The sequence below is a fragment of the Chiloscyllium punctatum genome, chromosome 6 (assembly GCF_047496795.1).
Source record: "Chiloscyllium punctatum isolate Juve2018m chromosome 6, sChiPun1.3, whole genome shotgun sequence".
Classification (NCBI taxonomy): domain Eukaryota; kingdom Metazoa; phylum Chordata; class Chondrichthyes; order Orectolobiformes; family Hemiscylliidae; genus Chiloscyllium; species Chiloscyllium punctatum.
This window is the reverse complement of record NC_092744.1, coordinates 58,044,976-58,065,787: the sequence shown is the minus strand read 5'-3', so window position 1 is coordinate 58,065,787 and position 20,812 is coordinate 58,044,976. Positions and strand designations below refer to the sequence as shown.

Sequence of the window (20,812 nt, the reverse complement as noted above, 5' to 3'; positions counted from 1 at the left end):
GATCAATAACTGGAGTTTAGATACAGCAATCTCACTGAATGGCATATCAGGCTTGAGGGCCTGAATGACCTACTCTTGTTCTTATGAAGCTGCTCAAAATATGCACAAGTTAAATTTATTGGAATGAAATTATTTTAAAAAGTATTTATACATAAAATAAAGCAAGAGTCAGATCAATCCACAAGATATTAAAAGTATTTTCCTCAGAGACACTTTCCCTTTATATATGATCTGCCCTTTTTACAAACAGGAATACCCTGCAGTATCTGGTAAAGCCGATAATATATTATCTCTGAATGACCATTAGGCAGGTTCTCAGTGGCTTCAATCCCACAGAGATTTACTGTTTTAAAAATACTTGGCAAAAGGTCAGAAGAGTCATCCCGCATCTGCAATTTGTTATTACACTTCAAAACGGTCAATTACTTCACAATCTATGAGGAGATCCATGTCTGAGAATATTAGAATCAGCAAAAACTTTTATTAAAAATGTTGAAAATCTGAAATCTGGCAAGTATCTGAAGGAAACTATTCAAAATTATAGTAGATCCAGCAATGTCCAGGAAGAGAAATTACAGATTAATATTTCAAGTATAACCTTTTGCCAATTCTGAAAACAGAATGTTAGCATTGCAGTCAAAAAAGTGAGAGTAAAATGGGGCATGGGGCAAAATGCAGAAAATCAGTGATGTGAACGTGACGTTTTATAAGATGGTTATGCTTTGTAACGGCTTCTTTAATTCAAGGTAAAATGGGCTAGAGTCATGGAGTCACAAAGGTGTACAGCACGGAAACAGACCCTTCGGTCCAACTTGTCCATGCCGACCACATATCCCAACCCAATGTAGTTCCACCTGACAGCACCCGGCCCATATCCATCCAAACCCTTACCATTCATAAACCCATCCAGATGCCTTTCAAATGTTGCAATTGTACTAGCCTCCACCACTTCCTCTGGTAGCTCATTCCACACACGCACCACCCTTTGCATGAAAATGCTGACCCTTAAGTCCCTTTTATATCTTTCCCCTCTCACCCTAAACCTCTAGTCCCGGACTCCCCCACCCCACAGAAAAGACTTTGTCTGTTTATGCTATGGTATTCTGTTTATACTACTATATTCTAAGATGGCATCAGAGAGATAGATTCTAAGGTGGCCCTGATCTCTTGTAGTCAGGTACACATGACAATAATATCCAACCTAAAAGAACCCATCCACTGGCAATGTAAGGAATCCAGAAGATTCATTCTGACTGAAGTGGGTCAGGAGTGTGGTGCGGGGGCGCGGAGATGGTGAAGACTCTCCCCAGTGGGTTTTAACACGAGTGTTCTATTTGGAACTTCTCCAGATACACAGAGATGTGCCTTTTGACAGTCACTTGACATAATGATTTAGCAAGTAGGAAGATACAGACCCATTGGAAGTTGGGACTGATGTTGGACCAGTTCCTGTAAAGACTAATTCTGTGGTTAGCAGGTAGTGAATTATAACTACACCGTAAGATTTTGGTCAGGTTAAAAATGAAAGGAAATACACATTTTCTCTAGCTTAGAGTATTAATTGTCTACTAAATAATGTTTAGTTCTTAATGCTTTTAGTTTCCTTCTTCCTGTAAAAACCTTAAAACTTAGTCTGTACCAGAATAATAACAATTATTAGAATAAAAGGAAATGGCTTAACCCAAAAGCAGGGAATGGTTGTGATATACTGTAAAATATTACCTCAGTAGGCAATGAAAATACATTTAAATTACATCATCCTGTTGCTGGCAAGTGAGACATATTGGCAAAGATTTTCATCTGGTACTCATCAGGATAACTGAAGAAATATGCTGTTTGATTCAATTAACCAAGTGCTAGGATGTATGGCTTAGCTACTTTACCAGCCCTGAATTCATCCAGAATACTGATACAGAATTCATACCATCATAACTCGCCCCACCCCTTACACATACTTCTCAGCTTCCCTGGTGAGTATGCTGTTGAAGCAGTGCAGATGAAGCTGATGGCTTTGAGTTCCTGCTGAGAAGGGAGTACATGGGCATTTCCAGCTTGGTTTGCAACAGGGAACATTGAGAGATGAATTAGAATAATTTCAATACCTACAATGCACCATCATCTCTCCTGAACTTCCATCTATGTACCCCAGAAGTAGATAACAAATGACTTAGATGTTTAATCCATGTTTGACATATATTAGCATGTTTAACAGTCTCCATGGTATCTCAGTGATACAGTGGGATCACTTCTTATATTAATCAACTTGCATGATAGCACAGAGGCTGTGCATCTCAAAATAGTTACAGAATGAGGCCATTTGGGTCACTGTGCTTTTGGTTGCTGTTTTAAAAAAGGGACTCCTCCACCTTTTCCCCAAAGCTCTGCATATTTTCCCTTTTCAAATAACAATCCAATTTCCCTTTGAAGCCTCCATTGATCCTGCTTGTTGTGCTTGTTGAGTTTGGCATTAGGTGAGTGAAAGGGTTTTAATGTACAGAACTGAATGAAAGGCTAGTGGTCCACTTAGAAACGATATGAAAAGGTGCACTAACTAACTTTTATCTCTCATATGAGGTCATTGAACTTGCATCCTGGTGCTCAGGACGAAGCTGCTGGCACTGACTTTAATAGCCATTTGCTCCTTCTTCTTGTACAGTGTCTGGCTGGAGGGTCTCCTATCCCTCATTGGGAAGGGGGCCTTTTTCATCCTATTCACCTCCTGCACTAAGACCTCCAGTATTGCTTCAAAGAACTACAGAACACAATCTCTGACAGGTTGACCGATATGCACTCTTCTCCTGGCTCAGAGGCTCTGTCGTAACCAGTTCACACATCTGCTGTTACTAACTTTAATTGTCACAGTCCAGCTTTAAGTGGTTAAAGCCTTGTCTGACCATGGGAAAGCTGCTCAGACACTCAGTAGTACACTTAGTACTGGGCAGCATGGTACTAACATTTAAGTAACAAATAACACCAAATTGGATGACTGTGATCATCACACCATTCCCAATCTAATTCACTCTTCCCCTTTAATGTTTTTTTTGCTCTACTTCTACCAGTCAATTTAGCTTTCTTACACCAAAAAAAACTTTTACAAATAATACACTTATATGTGAAGTTCAAATTAAATTGCCCTGTTGTAATCTCCGGTTCAGAACAATCAGCCCATCCTCAATAATGAAAAAAAAACTTAATCACAGCTCATTACAATATCATATGCTTTGTGCGAGTTGCATGTGGGTAGCATAACAAACTGGCTTGGTAGCTTTACCAGATTAACCTTTTTGAATAAGATCATTATGTACACTGCCCAAGTGAACTGGAATCCAGCAGCACCTAAAGGTTTCTAGAAAACGTTAACTCCAAAGTAGTGGTAAGGAGATGGACAAGCTAATTTAATAAGTGAACTGAAGATCTGTGTCCAACTACAAGGCTACCTTCAATGACCCTGGACCTTGGGAAGTTGTAGCTAAGATCACCAATTTTTTTAAAATCTCAATTTCCTCACAGGGTAACACAGGGATTATGGTCAGCACTTCCAACTCCTTTGTATTGACCAAGGACAGGAACAAAATTTCCACTTATAGAGCAACTATATCTAAAATAGAATAACATCCTAAAGCACTTCAGAGTGAACCATATTCAATATGGATAATAAACCAAAGAAGGCGAGATAATAGGGAAAAGATCACCAGGAACTTCTTAGGAAAGTATCAGACAAAAAAAAAGTGGTTGAAAGTCTTAACTAAGTTTGGTCAGAGTAGTAAGAGCAGGCCAAAGAAGGACACAGGGTTGGAGGTGTGGAGAGGGGTTCCAGAATTTAGGGTTAAACAGGTAAACGTACAGCTGCCAATGGGGAAAAGAGTGAATGGGGAATATTCAGACGAGTAGAGATCAAAGAATGCAGAGAGAAATTTGTGGCACCGGTGGAGGCTATGGACAGATAGGAGTGAAATAATGGAGGGATTTGAACACAAGAATTAGATTTGAGACAGTTAAAACTAAGACATTGTGTACTGTGAGCCAGTGTAAGTCAGCAAGAACACAAATGATGAATGCACAAGGTGGGTTAGAGCATTGGCAACAGACACTTGGATGAGCTCAGGTTTATAGAGCTCATAGAATGGAACTGCACCATTCTATCAGATTATACTTTTAATGCATTTCTATTCAAAGAGGACATAGAAGCTTCAAGACAATGAAAAGAATTATTGTCACAATTAATTCCAAGTATTAGAGAGGCCGTGTCATGAGCTAGGCTGGAAAATCACAGCTATTTCAGCTTTGAAAAGTCACAGTTGATTTGAGATCTCTAAGAGACACGCAAGATAAATGGTACAAAATGAGTCAATCCGAGAAGTGTTCCAAATTAAACTGTAACAGCAGAACATGTGGCACAAGTTCAAACCCGCAAAAAACGAAGTCAGATCAGAAAACAGGAATTTCCTCTTCACACGAGGAGTAATTAACCCGTTAAGTACATAAGGCGGTGGAGGCAAAAATCCTGCAAACAATTGGTTGCTTTGGTTCTTTTTAACCAATGAAGTAATCAGTGACTGCTAGTCCTCTCAAGTTACTTTAATGTGAACTCAAGCTTTCTGAGCATGAGAACTGGCTGGAGGCACTGTGGGGCTGAGGATTTCCTGGAGTACACACTCAAGGAGGTGGTCATCCTCCAGTTGGAGAGAGTTCAGAGGCTGGGAAGTGGGTGACTATCCATCAAGGTGAAAAGGCAATGGAAATCTATAGGTGTACAGCATTCTCAAACCATTTTTCAGTTCTATATTGAATAAGGGTGAAGGTGCTGACACCTGAGAGAGGGGCAGTGCAATCACGGGCATATTCTGGGAAAAAAACTACACCAAAGCACACAGCTTAGTGGGGCATTTGACACCCAGTGAAATAGACAATCTGTCTGCAGTAATCTTGCAGTCTGTCTTGTCTCTGCGATGCCTATATAAAGAGAACAGCTGAAAGGGAGCAGAATGCTTCACTTAGGGAAGGGGACAGTCAGATGACCTGGCTCGTGTTGGAACTAATGATTTGTGGGAAAAGGAATCGTTAAAACATTCTTTCAACGGATATGGGTGTCACCAGCTAGGCCAACATTTATTGCCCATCCATAACTGCTCTTGAAAAACTGATGGTCCCTGTGGTGGAGGTACATTGTGGTTAGCAATGGAGTTCCAGGAAGGAACGGGAATATAGCTCTAAGTCAGGATGGTGTGTGGTTTGGAAGGAACCTCTGGTAGTGTTCCTGGGTGCACCTGCTGCTCTTGTCCTACTAGGTGGTGGGGATTGTGAATTTGGAGGGTATTGTGAAGGAGCTTTAAGTTACGCAGTTCATTTTGTAGATTGAGCTTGGAGTTGAATAGATTGGCATTGGTAGATTGGTTAAGATCCAGTAGCAGAATTTTAAGAGCTGGGGAGGAAGTTAAAGAGTAATACCTCAAATGTAGTAATATTTGTACTTTTTTTCATCAATGCCATATGCCCATGATTATAGAAACATTAAGATAAGCCAGATTAATGCATGGTTGGAGAAATTACATAGATGGGAGTTCTTTGAGGATTCCTTGGTACAGGGCCAATTCTATTGCAAGACAGATTTGTACAAGATGTATGGGTTACAACTCAATAAGATCTGGACCAGCCTTCTTAGAAAGTTACTTAACCAGAAGGCTCTAAACCAATTGGTAGACAGGCGGGGCACCAGGATAATGTATCAGACAGAGAATAAAAGGTGTACAAAGGTCTGAGAGAGAAAAACATCATGGGATTAAAAATGTCGGTCAGAAATTGGTAAGATTAGACAGGGGAAATATGATGCAAATTAAGATGGGTTTGCAATGCATGAACATAAGTGTCCAGAGTGAGGTGAATACAACTGGTAAGCTTCAGGCACAGATAGCCACATAGGACTATGATTTAATGGAAATAAAAGGGACTGAAAAAGAAGAAATTGGAAACTCAGTGTTCTGCTCGACAATGTATTCAGGAAGGTTAGGCAAGGAAAAGAGAGTGGGCAAGAAACTAGCAGTGTTGATCAATGACACTTGTTGCAACATAGAGAAATATGATGTAATTGAGGGATCAAAGACAGAAACGAGCTGATTAGAAATAACAAACAAATGATCAACTACCTGCTAAACAGCAGCAGACCAAATAGTGGAATCAAGACAAAAAAATCAATTTTCAGGCAAATATCAGAGACAACAACTAAGTGATAAATGGGGGTTGTAAATTATCTAAATATACACTGGGAATTTAATAATGCAAAAGGCGAAGAAAGGAATGACTTTCTAAAACATGTGCAAGAGATTTTTATTGACCAGGATGCTTCAGGCCAATGAGGAATGAAGTTGTGTTGGATTCAGGATGAGGAGTGAAATGTAGCAATGTTTCAGAGGAACAGCAATTGAAAAATGGTGATCACTATATTCAACTTTACAATCATTACGAAAAAGGACAAGGAAAAATCAACTGTGAAAATCTTCAATTGGAAGAGAGTTCATTTCAGTGAGTTTGAAAGGGATTTAATTCAGTTGGATTATAATCAAAGTTTGGGAGGTAGATCAGTAAAGGAGTAGGTAAAGCGTGCAGCTAGAAAAAGCACAACAGGTCAAGCAGCATCGGAGGGGAAGGGGAGTTAACGTTTCAGGTCGGAACCAAATGAGCAATGGTAAGCCTGCAAATTGAGATAATTTGACTATCACACTTACACAAGTTAGAAAAGAAATGCACCCAAAGCTAAAAAGCCCTGCATGACATTAGAGCTCAAAATTAAAGAAAACAAAGGAGACCTGAGATCATTTTTATGTTCGCAATTGTATGTACCAGGGAGAATTTAAAGGTTAATAAAAAATGCAAACGAGACCTATGAAAATAGATTATTAGATAATATAAAAAGAACTCCCAAGTCTTCTTTTAGCAGATACACATGAAACACATAGTCAAATGAAAGGCTGAACCATACAGAGAACACCTTCAAGTGGAGGCTGAGGTACTAACTTAGTACTTTGCATGTGTCTTCACTAACCATAATATAGTCAAAGTCACTGGAAAAGGTTGTAGAGAAACAGGTAGGGATAAAAAAGAAAAAAGAATGTATTTAAATGGTTGGCAGCATTCGGAAGTAGAGAAGTTAGCTTATCCAAATGGTGCATCCTATTCTACATCCTTAAGGTAGTGACAGCCAAACTTGTAAGGTTCAGCCACATTTTACCAATCCTCATGCAGTAACGTCAATATTTGTTAAAAGGCGATTTAAATGACTTGATTTAACTCCTTGAAGAAGTAACAGAATTCATAAGGGTATGTGGTTGATGTTGTGTATGTAGACTTGACACCAAAATTGGACGTGTAGTGGACAGTGAAGAATGCTACCTCATATTACAACAGGATCTTGATCAGATAGGCCAATGGGCTGAGGAGTGGCAGATGGAGTTTAATTGACATAAATGCTAGATGCTGCATTTTGGGAAAGCAAATCTTAGCATGACTTATACACTTAATGGTAAGGTCCTAGGGAGTGTTGCTGAACAAAGAGACCTTGGAGTGCAGGTTCATAGCTCCTTGAAAGTAGAGTTGCAGGTAGATAGGATAGTGAAGAAGGCATTTGGTATTCTTTCCTTTATTGGTCAGAGTATTGAGTATAGGATGAAAGTGAGGACTGCAGATGCTAGAGATTAGTCAAGATTAGAGTGGTGCTGGAAATGCACAGTAGGTTAGGCAGCATCTGAGGAACAGGGAAATTGATGTTTTGGGCAGGAGTCCTTCCTAATGAAGAGCTCCTGCCCAAAACATCAATTTCCCTGTTCCTCTGATGCTGCCTAACCTACTGTGCTTTTCAAGCACCACTCTAATATTGAGTACAGGAGTTGGGAGGTCATGTTGCAGCTGTACAGGATATTGGTTTGGTCATTTTTGGAATGTTGCATGCAGTTCTGGTCTCCTTCCTATCGGAAAGATGTTGTGAGACTTGAAAGGGCTCAGAAAAGATTTACAAGGATGTTGCCAGGTTGGAGGATTTGAGCTAGAGGGAGAAGTTAAATAGGCTAGGGCTGTTTTCCCTGGAGCATCAGAGGCTGAGGGGTGACCTTATAGAGTTTTATAAAATCATGAGGGGCATGGATAGGATAAATAGTCAAGTTCTTTTCCCTGTGGTTTGGGAGTCCAAAGCTGGAGGGCAGAGGTTGAGGGTGAGAGGGGAAAGATATAAAAGAGACCTAAGGGGCAACTTTTTCACACAGACAATGGTGTGTGTGTGGATTGGACTGCCAGAAGTAGTGGTGGAGGCTGGTACAATTGCAACATTTAAAAGGCATCTGGATGGGTATATGAATAGTAAGGGTTTAGAGATATGGTCTGGGTGCTGGCAGGTAGGATAGATTGGGTTGGAATATCTGGTCAGCATGGACAAGTGGGACCGGTGGGTCTGTTCTGTGCTGTACATCTCTATGACTTTATGACTTCATAGAATCCCTATGGTGTAGAAGCAGGCCATTCAGCCCACTGAATCCACACTGCCCCTCCAAACAGCATTCAACCCAGACCCACCCCCCTCTCTATTCCCCCCCTAACCCTGCACATTTTGGACTGTGGGAGGTAACCAGAGCACCTATGGTAAATCTGCAAACTTCACACAGTCACCCAAGGGTGGAATCAGACCCGAGTCCCTGGTGCTGTGAGGCTACTGTGCCATCCAAGAAGGCATTTGACAAAATATCATGTCAGCTTTTTGGTAGAAAAATTGAAGCCAATGGCAGTAAAAAGACATGAGTGGATTGGCTAAAGGAGAAATAGCAGAGATGAATGGTTGTTTTTCAAACTAGTCAAGTGTGCAGTCATGTTCTCTGACGTGGGGGTTCAAACTAGGGACCACCACCATTTCAAACAAATAATACCCTGGACTTGGGTTTACAGGGAATAATTTCATAGTTTGCATATGACATAAAATTCAAAACACCAAGCACAGTATAGTCAGCCATCAAGAAGATATATACAAATGAATGAAATAAATAGACACATAATTGAAATTTAACACAAGAGATTTTAATAGGAAGAATAGTGAGAAGCACCAGTGGGCGGCACGGTGGCACAGTGGTTAGCACTGCTGCCTCACAGCGCCAGAGATCCGGGTCAATTCCCGCCTCAGGTGACTAACTGTGTGGAGTTTGCACGTTCTCCCCGTGTCTGCGTGGGTTTCCTCCGGGTGCTCCGGTTTCCTCCCACAGTCCAAAGATGTGCAGGTCAGGTGAATTGGCCATGCTAAAATTATCCGTAGTGTTAGGTAAGGGGTATATGTAGGGGTATGGGTGGGTTGCGCTTCGGCGGGGTGGTGTGGACTTGTTGGGCCGAAGGGCCTGTTTCCACACTGTAAGTAATCTAATCTAATCTAATCTAATCTAATCAAAACATACTACAAACATATTATAAGGGAGGAGACAAACAGATTGACCTGAGGTTACACATACACACTTCTCTGAAGGAGGTAGCACAATTGAGAAATCTAATAAGAAGGGCATAACAATCTCTTGGCTTTACAAAGCAAGTACAGAAAGCACGCGGATTACACTAATGTTGTAACTAAACCTTTAAGAAACACTGAATAGGCTCTAGCTGAGCACGCAGTTAATTTTGGACATTGCCCTTAGTGAATAATGCAAAATTCCAGAAAGCAGAAGAAAGAAACAGGATTTCTTTTAAGAGAAGGTTAAGGGATGTTCAAAATCTTGAAGGATTTTGATGAGAGTAGGTCAGAAAATATTTCCATTGGCAGAAGGGTCAGTAATAAGAGGACACCAATTTATGGTTATTGGTAAAAGATTAGATTCTTAAAAATGTTCTCAAAGATGTAATGTCATTGTCATTTAATCATTCTAAGTGTAGTTATTTTTTGTTTAATTATTTTAACATGACATTACTTAATGACTTCTAATGAATAAGTGTAGTTGAGTGAAGTAAGTGCATAAGATGGTATGAGGTGAGTTAAGTGGGGAGGTGGGAAGGGTGGCAGATTGTTAGGGTGGTAAGATAGCAGGTTGTTTCAGTGGTTGGTGGGTAGGCTGGTGAGATGGTAGGTGGGTAGAATAGTATCGTGGTGGGATGTTGGAAAGATCTGACTTTAACGACATGTCAGCACATAAATAATGGACCAACCTCCTATCACACTGTCCATGTCTATAGTTTACCAATTCTTTATTAAAAACAGCTGGTGAAGAAAACTGAACTGCTTTCCAACACCAACATCTTCAACTTACTGACCTGTATGTCTCAAAACCAAAGTTTCTCAGAGTATATCATTTATAGGAAGGGATGCAAACAGTGTTCAAGGTGAAAAAATGTTTGATCACGCACAAGTTGAATAATGAGCTTGTTAGCTTGTAGAAATAAAATTGTAGCTGAGCACATACACTGTTATAAAACTGGTTTCAAGTTCTGTGGCACAAAATCACATAATTACAGGCTTATCTCTGTGCATTCTGGGCTTCCAGAAAAGTATGTCTTTCTATGAGTAAGTTTACAACTTTGTTTCAAATGAATAAGAAGCAGCTACCAACAAAACCAATGTTTTTATAACAATTGGTGCTTGTACCATCAATAAGTGAAATGAAGATTGCTATTAGAAAATGTTTTATGATGAAAAACCCCTGCTTAAATCAGTAAAATACAAGTGTTTGACTTCAAGGCTTTAATGTGCACTTGGGTAATTCAGATTTTAAATGGACATGGTATTGGATTGGAAAACTGCCAAACCCTTCTCCACATGCATAATGAATTATTGAAACAAATTTCATGTTGATGCATACTAATATTAAATATCTTCTACATATTTGCCTCATGAATGGTGAAAGGTCACTTCTGCAAAATGCCAGAAATGGAGTTGCATCGCACTGCTTTTCAGTGTTTAGAGCACCACTTTGAATCCCAGGCTTTAAATAATGAAAACAGGCCTTTGTAAATTTGCATTTCAGGAATTTGCAAGGATTTGGCTTTTGAGCATATCCTTTTGTTGCAAGTTCTATGAATTCTGTGCTAACAAACAGGCTTAATGACTTGGTCGTGTTAGCAATTTTGAACAGAAGTTCAAATTTGACTGTTGGATGCTGGGGGCAGCAGAATTCCCCACAGCAGTGAACATCAAGTCAAATCTTCGGCTTTTCTCACTTACCAATTCGCAACAAATCAACCTCTTCCACAAGATAGGCACAGTTGAGGAGAGTACTCAGCAGAATGACTTCAGATGCGCAAACCACTCGAGTGAGTCTTCAAATCCACTTTACTCATGGGCAGCACACTCAAACCTCACAAGGTAACAGGAGATATTGAAGAAATGGGTATGACTGGATTGCTCTGCAGAAAGCTAGACAGACTCAATGAGGTGAATGGCCTATTTCTGTGGCATACTGGCTCAATGTCTCATAGGGAGTGACACAAGAGTAACAGGTCAGCAACATAACAGGCTTATTCTCCAACTCACTCTTCCATTGAGTGTGGTCTCCAATGCGGGAGCAATATCATAGAATCTCTCACAAATGCTTGACATTGATGAAGACAGTCATTGCTGGAGTTGTATGTCAGGACCATGTGAAGGTTCTGACACAACTGACTCTGTGGGAATTGCCTGGGAAGTTGAAACTTCTCATTCGCAATTAATTGGCACCTAGAAGCCCTTGAGATACTCCCAACTCTAAATTAGTGTCAGAGATTTTGAAAGGTTCTTATGCTAATAGGCACCCCAGAGAAAGAAGACTCAAAATTGATCTGACACTTAAATAACTATGAAACCTACAATCCTCAACAGACCACCCCACCCCCTCCCCCGACCTTATGACTGTCCCCCCAGCCTGACCCCTGTGGACATGGTGCCCTTGTTGTAAGATAATTGATAACATTCCCACTACATTATTGTCCTTATTCTCTTCAATGGTGTGTACTAATGGGAAAGGCCGGAGCTGTTAGAATATCCTTGTTAAGTTTTTAGGGCGTATCCAACATAGTTCAAGTGACTGTCCAGGATCTTGGAAAGCTTTCTGAGTGTTGAGACAAGCTGTCAATGTTCCATAAAAATCCTGACTTGCAATGTTCAGGTGGTATGAAGACTTTGTGAAGTCAACAGTTGAGCCATAGTGTGCAGTGACTGCACTGCTCTTGACATTACACTAGGATATTAGTAGTGGGGAATTCTCTGATGTTGGTACAATTGAAGATTGCAGGTTATTACTGAGGGATCATGATATGTTTTGATTTGGGGTCAGGATGACAGAAAGTTTGGAGAAAACTGGTGTGGTCTTTTCATAAATCAATACCTTCATGGACAAGTCTGTCTGTAACATGAGGAGAGTGAGGAGTGCAGATACTGGAGAGTCAGAGTCAAAACGTGTGGCGCTGGAAAAGCACGGCAGGTCAGGGAGAATCTGAGGAGCAGGACAGTTGACATTTTGGGCATAAGTCCTTCATCAGGAATATGGAGGAGGTAAGGAGGCTGAGATATAAATAGGGGAAAGGAGCTGGGTCTGGGGGAAGGTAACTGTGAAGGTGATAGGTGGATGCAGGTGGAGGATCATAATGATAGGTTGATGGGGAGGGTGAAGTGGATAGGTGGGAAGGAAGATGGACAGGTAGGTCAAGTCAACAGGGCGGTGCCGAGTTAGAGGGTTGGATCTGGGATGAGGTGGGTGGGGAGATGAGGACACTGGTGTTGGATCTGGGATGAGGTGGGTGGGGAGATGAGGACACTGGTGAAGTCGATGTTGATGTCGTGTGTGCCGAGGGTCCCCACATGGAAGATGAGACGTTCTTCCTCCAGTAGTCGGGTGGCTAGTATTTGGCAATGGAGGAGGCCCAGGACTTGCATGTACTTGGGAGAATGGGTGGGGGAGTTGAAATGGTCGACCACTGGGGAGTGGGGATGTTTGGTGCATATATCACAGAGATGTTCCCTGAAATGCTCCGCGAGTTCATGTCCTATCTCCCTGATGTAGAGGAGACCACATTGAGAGTAACAGACACAGTAGATGAGGTGGGTCGATGTGCAGGAAAATCTCTGCCAGATGTGAAAAAATCCTTTGGGGCTTTGGATGGAGTTGAGGGGGAGGTGTGGATGCAGGTTTACACCTCTTGCAGCAAGGGAAGGGGGCTGAAAGATAAATAGGGGAATGGGGGTGGGGCTGGGGTGAAGGTCGCTGGGAAGGTGATAGGTGGATGCAAGTGGGGATTAATAGTGATAGGTCAGTGGGGAGGGTGCAGTGGATAGGTGGGAAGGAAGATGGACAGATAGGAGAGGGCCCCAACCGGGTATGCAGGACAGTTTGGTGGAGACGTGAACCTCAAGAGGGAGTCACAGAGGGAATGGTCTCTGCGGAATGCAGATGGGGTGGGGAGGGAAATATATCTCCAGTTGTGAAGACTGATTGTAGGTAGTGGAAATGGTAGTGAAATGGTACAGTAACCGAATATTAGTGGGGTAGAAGGTGAGGACCGGGGAGGGAGGGGGTGGTTCTATCCTTGTTGCAGTTGGAGGGGAGGGGTTCAAGGACAGAGGTTCAGGAAGTGGAGGAGATGTTCTTGAGGACATTTCTAGTCATTGGGAGGGGAAATTGCGGTCCCTGAAATAGGAGGCCATCTGGGAGTGAAAATGCTCCTCCTGGGAGCAACTATGGCGGAGGAATTGGGAATAAGGGATCGCATTTTTACAGGAGTGGGGGTGAAAGGAGGTGTAGTCCAGTTAGCTGTGGGAGTCGGTGGGTTTGAAGTAGATGTCCATGTTGAGTCAGTCACTGGAGATGGAAACGGAGAGGTCCAGGAAGTGGAGGGAGTTGAACTTAAGGTCATGGTGGATGGTGTTAGTGAAATTGATGAACTGTTCAACCTCAGTAACATGCAGTGAGGTGAGGTCATCTATTTGACACAAGCCCAGCCATAGAATTGTACAGTACCGAAGGAGCCATTCAGCCCATCGACTGTTACCTACACTAGTCCCACTTTCCCACACTAGGCCCATAGCCTTGAATGTTATGACACTTCAAGTGCTCATCCAAGTACTTTTTAAAGCTTTCCCTCCTCAACCACCTTCCAAGGCAGTGCATACCAGACACCCACAACCCTCAGGTTTTTCCTCAAATCCCCTTTAAATCCTCCTTTCACATTAAGATTATAGCCCCTTGTTATTGACACTTCAACTGAGGGGAAGAGCTGCCTTCTATTCACCTTGTCCATACCCCCTCCTAATCTTATACATCCCACCCCCCCCCCCCAACCTTTATCATCTTATAGCTATGTCTTTTAGGCCTTGATCAGTTTAGTTAAGGGTTACATTGCCAAGCCACCGTAGGGGTCACCTAAATGCTGCTGAACTAATATTTCTTCCATCTAGTACATCACATCAATGATCCAGACACTGATGCAACAGTACTTTCAGAAACGCTGGTTTCCATGATCCTGTTATGTCAGTTACAGCAGATGTTCTGCAAGAAATGTGAACAGGTTTTCATCCTGTGAGGAGCTGAAAAGAGAATCCATTGCCAACTTATTCTGGCATGAATTCTTCCCACAAGCAGAGGAAGCAACTTCATCTGTTACAGCTAAACATTCACAACGTGACCAATAGTCACAAACTAGTTTCAGCTAATAGGTTCTCTCAAACATAAGCCCAGAATTAATTGTCCTCAACTACAACTTGCATATAGAGAGTACCTTCAATAGAAAAAGGCATTTAGTAGAAACATACTTATTTAAACATTGAACCCAATGGAGGTATTGGACACGTAACAAAATAATTGGTCAAAGAGACAGGAGAATGCACCATGGCAATGCCTCTACCAATCAGAGTTAACTTGTTAATCAAACAGAACTCTCCTCTCGGAGAAAATGAGGATTGCAGATGCTGGAGATCAGAGTTGAGAGTGTGGTGGTGGAAAAGCACAGCAGGTCTTTTCCTGTTTCCTGATAAAGGGCTTATGCCCAAAACATCAGTTCTCCTGCTTCTCAGATGATGCCTGATCTGCTGTTTTTTTCCAGCACCACACTCTCAACTCAGAACTCTCCTCTCTGACGTATAAATGTTGTATTCCCTTTACCATGCTTCTCCTTGCTGGTTTTGCCAGTGAATGCAAGAGGAAAAGCTTCAACAAAATTTGTCTGACTTTTTCAGCCATATTCAAGTACTGTGTCACCAAATTACTACGTTAATCTTCCTGACTTCTACATGTTTCTACAGAAAGAGGTTCTAGCTCTCTCATTCTAAACTGGAAAGGTCTATCAATTCCACTTCCAATTCAGCCTGCTCTCATCTCTGATTCCTGCCTGCTCCTCCTTGACATTTCTGTACCTGTTTCTGGGAATAGGCTTGCCACCAATATTCATTAATAACTCACTGACTCCCATAGTTACCTCGACTATATATCCTCAAATCTCACTTCCTGTAAAGACACTGTCCCATTCTCCCAGTTTCTCCGTCACGATCATATCTGTTCTGATGATACTATCTTCAGCTGGGATGGAGGTCCTCAGGAATATCCACCCTTTTCCTTAACCAAGGATTTCCAACCATCATGGTCAACAGAGCCCTTAGCCATGTTCGACCCATCTCCTGCACTTCTGCCCTCCCCCCTCTCTTCCCTCCCACAACAGTGATAGTGTTTCCATGGTGCTCTCTTACGACCCCACCAGTCTCCTCATCAAAAGGATGGTAAGCTGCCACTTCTGTCACCTCCAATGCAATGCCATGATCAGCCACATATTCCCCACCCCTCCCTTGTCAGCAATCTGCAGGGACTGTTCCCTCCAGTACATGTTGGTCCATTCCTCCTCCATTCCCAACATTGCCTCACACCTCCATGGCACCTTCCCATGCACTGGCAGAAGGTATAATACCTGCCCATTTACCTACTTCCCCACCCCCCCCCAGCATTATCCAAGGCCCGAGACACCTTCCAGATGAAGCAGCAATTTACGTGTAATTTACTCAATCTAGTCTTCAGTATTTGCTGCTCACAATATGGTCTCCTCTACATTGGGGAACATGGTGGCTTAGTGGCTAGCATTGCTGCCTCACAACGTCAGGGACCCAGGTTTGGTTCCAGCCTTGGGTGACTGTGTGTGTGGAGTTATCATATTCTCCCTGTGTCTGTGTGGGTTTCCTTTGGGTGCTCCAGTTTCCTCCCACAATCTAAAAAGGTGCAGGTTAGGTGAGTTGGCTGTGCTAATGTTCAGGGATGTGTTAGTTTGGGGTAAATGTAGAGTAATAGAATAGGGGTATGGGTAGGATACTCTTTGAGGATCAGTGTGGACTTGTTGGGTCAAAGGGCCTGTTTCACACTGTAGGGATTCTATGAAAATGCAGACCTATGTTTACTCTACAGAAATGACCCCAAGCTTCCATTTGCCTGCCACTTCAACACACCACCGTGCTCCCACATGAACATTTCTGTTGAAGACCAGCTGCAGTGTTCCAGTGAAGCTCAACACAAGTTCAAAGAATAACAAGTTGTTTTCTGCTTGGAGACCCTACATCCATTGGGACTCAGCACTGAGTTCAATGACTTTACACTCTGATTGCATCCTTCCATGTTCTTACTCCACCTCCACACCCAGTCCTTTTATGATATCGGCTGCTTTTAGCATACCTAACCCATTTGCACCCACTCTCAGGCCTATTATCACATTGTTTGCTTTCAGCAGGGACTATCCATTGTCTGCTACCCTCAGCTCTCATATTTCAGCTTCTCTTCTGTCCTGTCCATAATCCCTTCATTTACCTCCCCTTTCATATCTCTCTCCCTCTGAGCTCCATATCCACCTGGAACCAAAACATTGACTTTGTTTTCTTCCCAAGATGCTGCCAGACCTACTGTGTTTTCCCAGCAATTTCTGTTTTTGTCTCATTCCACCTATCTGCCTGCCCCCCCTTCCCTGCCCACACCAGTTTTTCCTAACTGCGATCAGTTCTGATGAAGAGTCACCAAACACAAAACGTGAACTCTGCCTTCTCTCCACAGATGGTGCCTAACCTGCTGAGTTTCACCATCAATTTTGTTTTTTTTTATTTCTAGTTCAGTATGTCTTTCTTGTAATTCTGGACTTTTAAACTAGGTGTCAATCCAGCAACTCTCCTTGAATCGTTTTTATAGGTTTCTACAGGAAACCCAACCATGATATTATGCAATTGCATTGCACTTTCATTCTGTATTATATTGCCCAGGTATTATATCCCAGCAAACTATTTGATTTGGCACTGTCTTGCTGTGCTTTGAATTTGCCTATTATATGAAGCTGAACAAAAGGGATGCATCAAGGTGCCTACCCTTAAATGCTCACCACTAGCTTCAATGGAAGTCTTTTTCAGATTTTTTAAAGCCAGTCTATTATATATGGATTCTTGTTTGTTGTTATTAGAAGCTGTGTCGTTGCTTCTTATAACTTCCACAACTAAAATGCAGCAACCTTCATAGCAAATTGATGAATCCACTGTTCAGTAAAAGCAATTCAAAGAACAAAGAAAATTTATAGCCCAGGGACAGGCCCTTCGGCCCTCCATGCCTGAGCCGATCTAAATGTATTGTCTAAACCTATCGGTCAATTCCTAAGCATCTGTATCCCTCTGCTCCCACCTACTCATGCATCTGTCCAGACGCATCTTAAATGAATCCACCATGCCTGCCTCTACCACCCCTGCTGGCAATGCGTTCCAAATACCCACCACCCTCTGTGTGAAGTACTTGGCCGCGTGTATCCCCCTTAAACTTTCCACCTCTCACTTTAAAAGCATGACCACTCATTTTTGAATCCTTCACCCTGGGAAAGAACTTGTCTCTATCTACCCTGTCTATACCCTTCATGATTTTGTAAACGTCAGTCAGCCCCACCCCCACCCCCCAATCTTTTTTCTAGTGAAAATAAACCTAACCTACTCAATCTCTCTTCATAGCTAGCACCTTCCATACCAGGCAACACCCTCATAAACCTTCTCTGCACCCTCTCCAAAGCGTCCACATCCTTTTGGTAATGTGGCGCCCAGAACTGTACACAGTATTCTAAAAGCGGCCAAACCAATTCGAGCATGGAAACTCGAGAACCATGGGGATAAGTGCTGCAGCTCTACTGATTCTCTGATACTTCTTGACCTGTGACGGCCCTGTGGTTTTCCACTGAATTATGCGTACTTGTACCTTGCTTGCAAATACAGACCGACAGCAGTATGTCTTTCCATCATTCACGATCGTTTTCAACATTACAAAAGCAGCTCAGCTGCAGCGTTCTGGGAATTATTCAGGTACGGGCACGTCAGGTTTCCAATCTGAAAGCTAATTTTAAAATATAGTTCTACGGTGAACTATTGGCAACCAGCCATGCAAATAGGTGTCACAGCCGGCGATCGTTTCTTTAGCGGAAATCAGCGATTCTGAACAGAATAATTAAGCGATTGCATTTAATAGCAGTGACAGTGAGAAACACTTGCAGAGAGAGAGTATGAAATATCTACAGCGCCTTCCAGACTGTAGCTGTGAATTGTCATTGTCAGGATTCCAAGCGATTTAGTTCCATTTCTCCTCTTGTGGCCATTCGCATACCTGGACTCTCTGCCAGGTTCAGGAAGGGCACTGCCCACCCTCAGCTCAGCACCAGTCTCTAATGCACATTACACTGTAAATAGGGGCTCATCACCTGTCCTCCAGGTGAGCTTCCAAGCGCATTGCATTCAACAAAGGAGTTCCTGGGGGGAACCGTACACGTCTTTTTGCTCATAAAGTCCTCTGCCCTCGTCGCAGCGTAGACCCGAGTTATTTTAAGGGGTTTTTTTTTGCTAATTACGACCACTGATTGCAGGATTAAAAACAAGTCTTTGTTCGAAAAACATGGCGCCAAGGACAGTGTCTAAGACACACCACGTTGAGTTACCAAAACAATAACAATGGAAACAGGAACTTACCCAAACAAAGAGAAAAAATAACCTCGGCAGTCCCTAAAACAGCCACCTTTCGGAGGCATATCTAAGCATTTCACTATGACCTGGCACATGCTGATGTAATTGTAAACAACTATACTGTATTCAACTGTTTTTTTTAAACGATGAGCGCAATACACACATACGCACATGGGACTTAGCTTGTATTCTCTCTAAAGCTAACTCCTCACTGACCTGGCTTGCATTTCTTCAACAGAGCAGTCTGCAACCATCTCTCTCCATGTAGTGGACAAGCCTTCGGTGTTTTTTTAAAAGCGGGTGGCGGGAAGGAAGTTGAACTCCTCTTCCAGTGAGGACAATTGGAACCGTACAAAGAGAGGGGGTGGACAGAGAAAGTGCTGCTATTGAATCGGCAGGAAGCAGAGAGCATGAAGTGCTGGAACAAAGCCAGTGCATTTTGAATACAAGGAAACGGAGCTGAGTAGGAATGCTGCGAGGCTGTTGAGCGCAAGGATCGAGGAGAGCTTTAACTCCAATGGGTATAAATTGCATTCTGAGCCAGGAGCCACCAGTGTCCGACTTGAAGGAAAGATGCACTGTGTTCAAAAGGTCAAAGGTGTACCCGCATGGTTCTATTTCTGCCTGTCTCTTTGTGGAGTTCATGGAAAATTCCTACTCCAATCCTCGTCGGGTCCCTTCCCATACTCTTTCTCCGGCAAATAGAATACATCATGGGTGCTGTTTCCCTCGCAGCTTCGGAATTCGAAAATGTATTAATTCCAATGTTTATCCTGTTCACACCTTCCCCATGTCCATCTCCGACTCCTACCTTCCTCAACATGTATCCATTTCTGTGGACAGGCTGGCCACCTGTATTCAATACAAACTCACCAACTCCCACAGTTACCAGGGCTATGCATCCTCACACCCCGCTTCTTGTCAGGACAAAGTCAAAAATCACACAACACCCAGGTTTATTTGCAAGCACAAGCTTTCAGAGCAGTGCCTCCATCATCAGCTACCTGACGAAGGAGCAATGCTTTGAAAGCTTATATCTTCAAATAAACTTGTTGGACTATAACCTGGTGTTGTGTGATTTTTAACTTTGTCCACCCCAGTCCAACACCGGCACCTCCGCATCCTCTATGGGCTATATCCCATTCTGCTAATTTCTCTGTTGCATCTGTTCTAATGATGCTATATTCCACAGAGGGGCCTCAGAATTGACTATCTTTTTTTCTCAAGAACTGGTTCAAAGGTAGAAGACAGAGGGTGGTGGTGGACGGTTGTCTTTCAGACTGGAGGCCCGTTACCAGTGGAGTGCCACAAGGATCGGTGCTGGGTCCTCTACTTTTTCTCATTTACATAAATGATTTGGATGTGAACATAAGAAGTACAGTTAGTAAGTTTGCAGATGACACTAAAATTGGAGATGTAGTGAACAGCGAAGAGGGTTACCTCAGAGTACAACAGGATCTGGACCAGATGGGCCAATGGGCTGAGAAGTGCCAGATAGAGTTTAATTCAGATAAATGCAAGGTGCTGCATTTTGGGAAAGCAAATCTTAGCAGGACTTATACACTTAATGGTAAGGTGCTAGTGAGTGTTGCTGAACAAAGAGACCTTGGAGTGCAGGTTCATAGCTCCTTGAAGGTGGAGTTACAGGTAGATAGGATAGTGAAGAAGGCGTTTGGTATGCTTTCCTTTATTGGTCAGAGTATTGAGTACGGGAGTTGGGAGGTCATGTTGCGTCTGTACAGGACATTGGTTAGGGCACTGTTGGAATATTGCATACAATTCTGGTCTCCTTCCTATCGGAAAGATGTTGTGAAACTTGAAAGGGTTCAGAAAAGATGTACAAGGATGTTGCCAGGGTTGGAGGATTTGAGCTATAGTGAGAGGCTG

General features: G+C 42.6%; 1 protein-coding gene across 3 annotated transcripts in view; it reads right to left on the bottom strand.

The window, feature by feature from the left end:
* The window catches only part of LOC140478991 (NACHT, LRR and PYD domains-containing protein 1a allele 5), a 90,774-nt gene extending 71,295 nt beyond the window's left edge, over positions 1-19,479 (bottom strand). The window contains exon 1 of one of the 3 annotated variants that reach the window (XR_011960916.1): positions 19,142-19,479. Coding sequence is in view for 1 of the 3 variants with exons in the window: in XM_072572730.1 (XP_072428831.1) it covers positions 18,932-19,098 (167 nt within the window). In the remaining 2 variants the exon portion in view is untranslated. The other 2 variants (XR_011960915.1, XM_072572730.1) reach the window with 2 other exon arrangements.
* Positions 19,480-20,812: the final 1,333 nt, after the last annotated feature.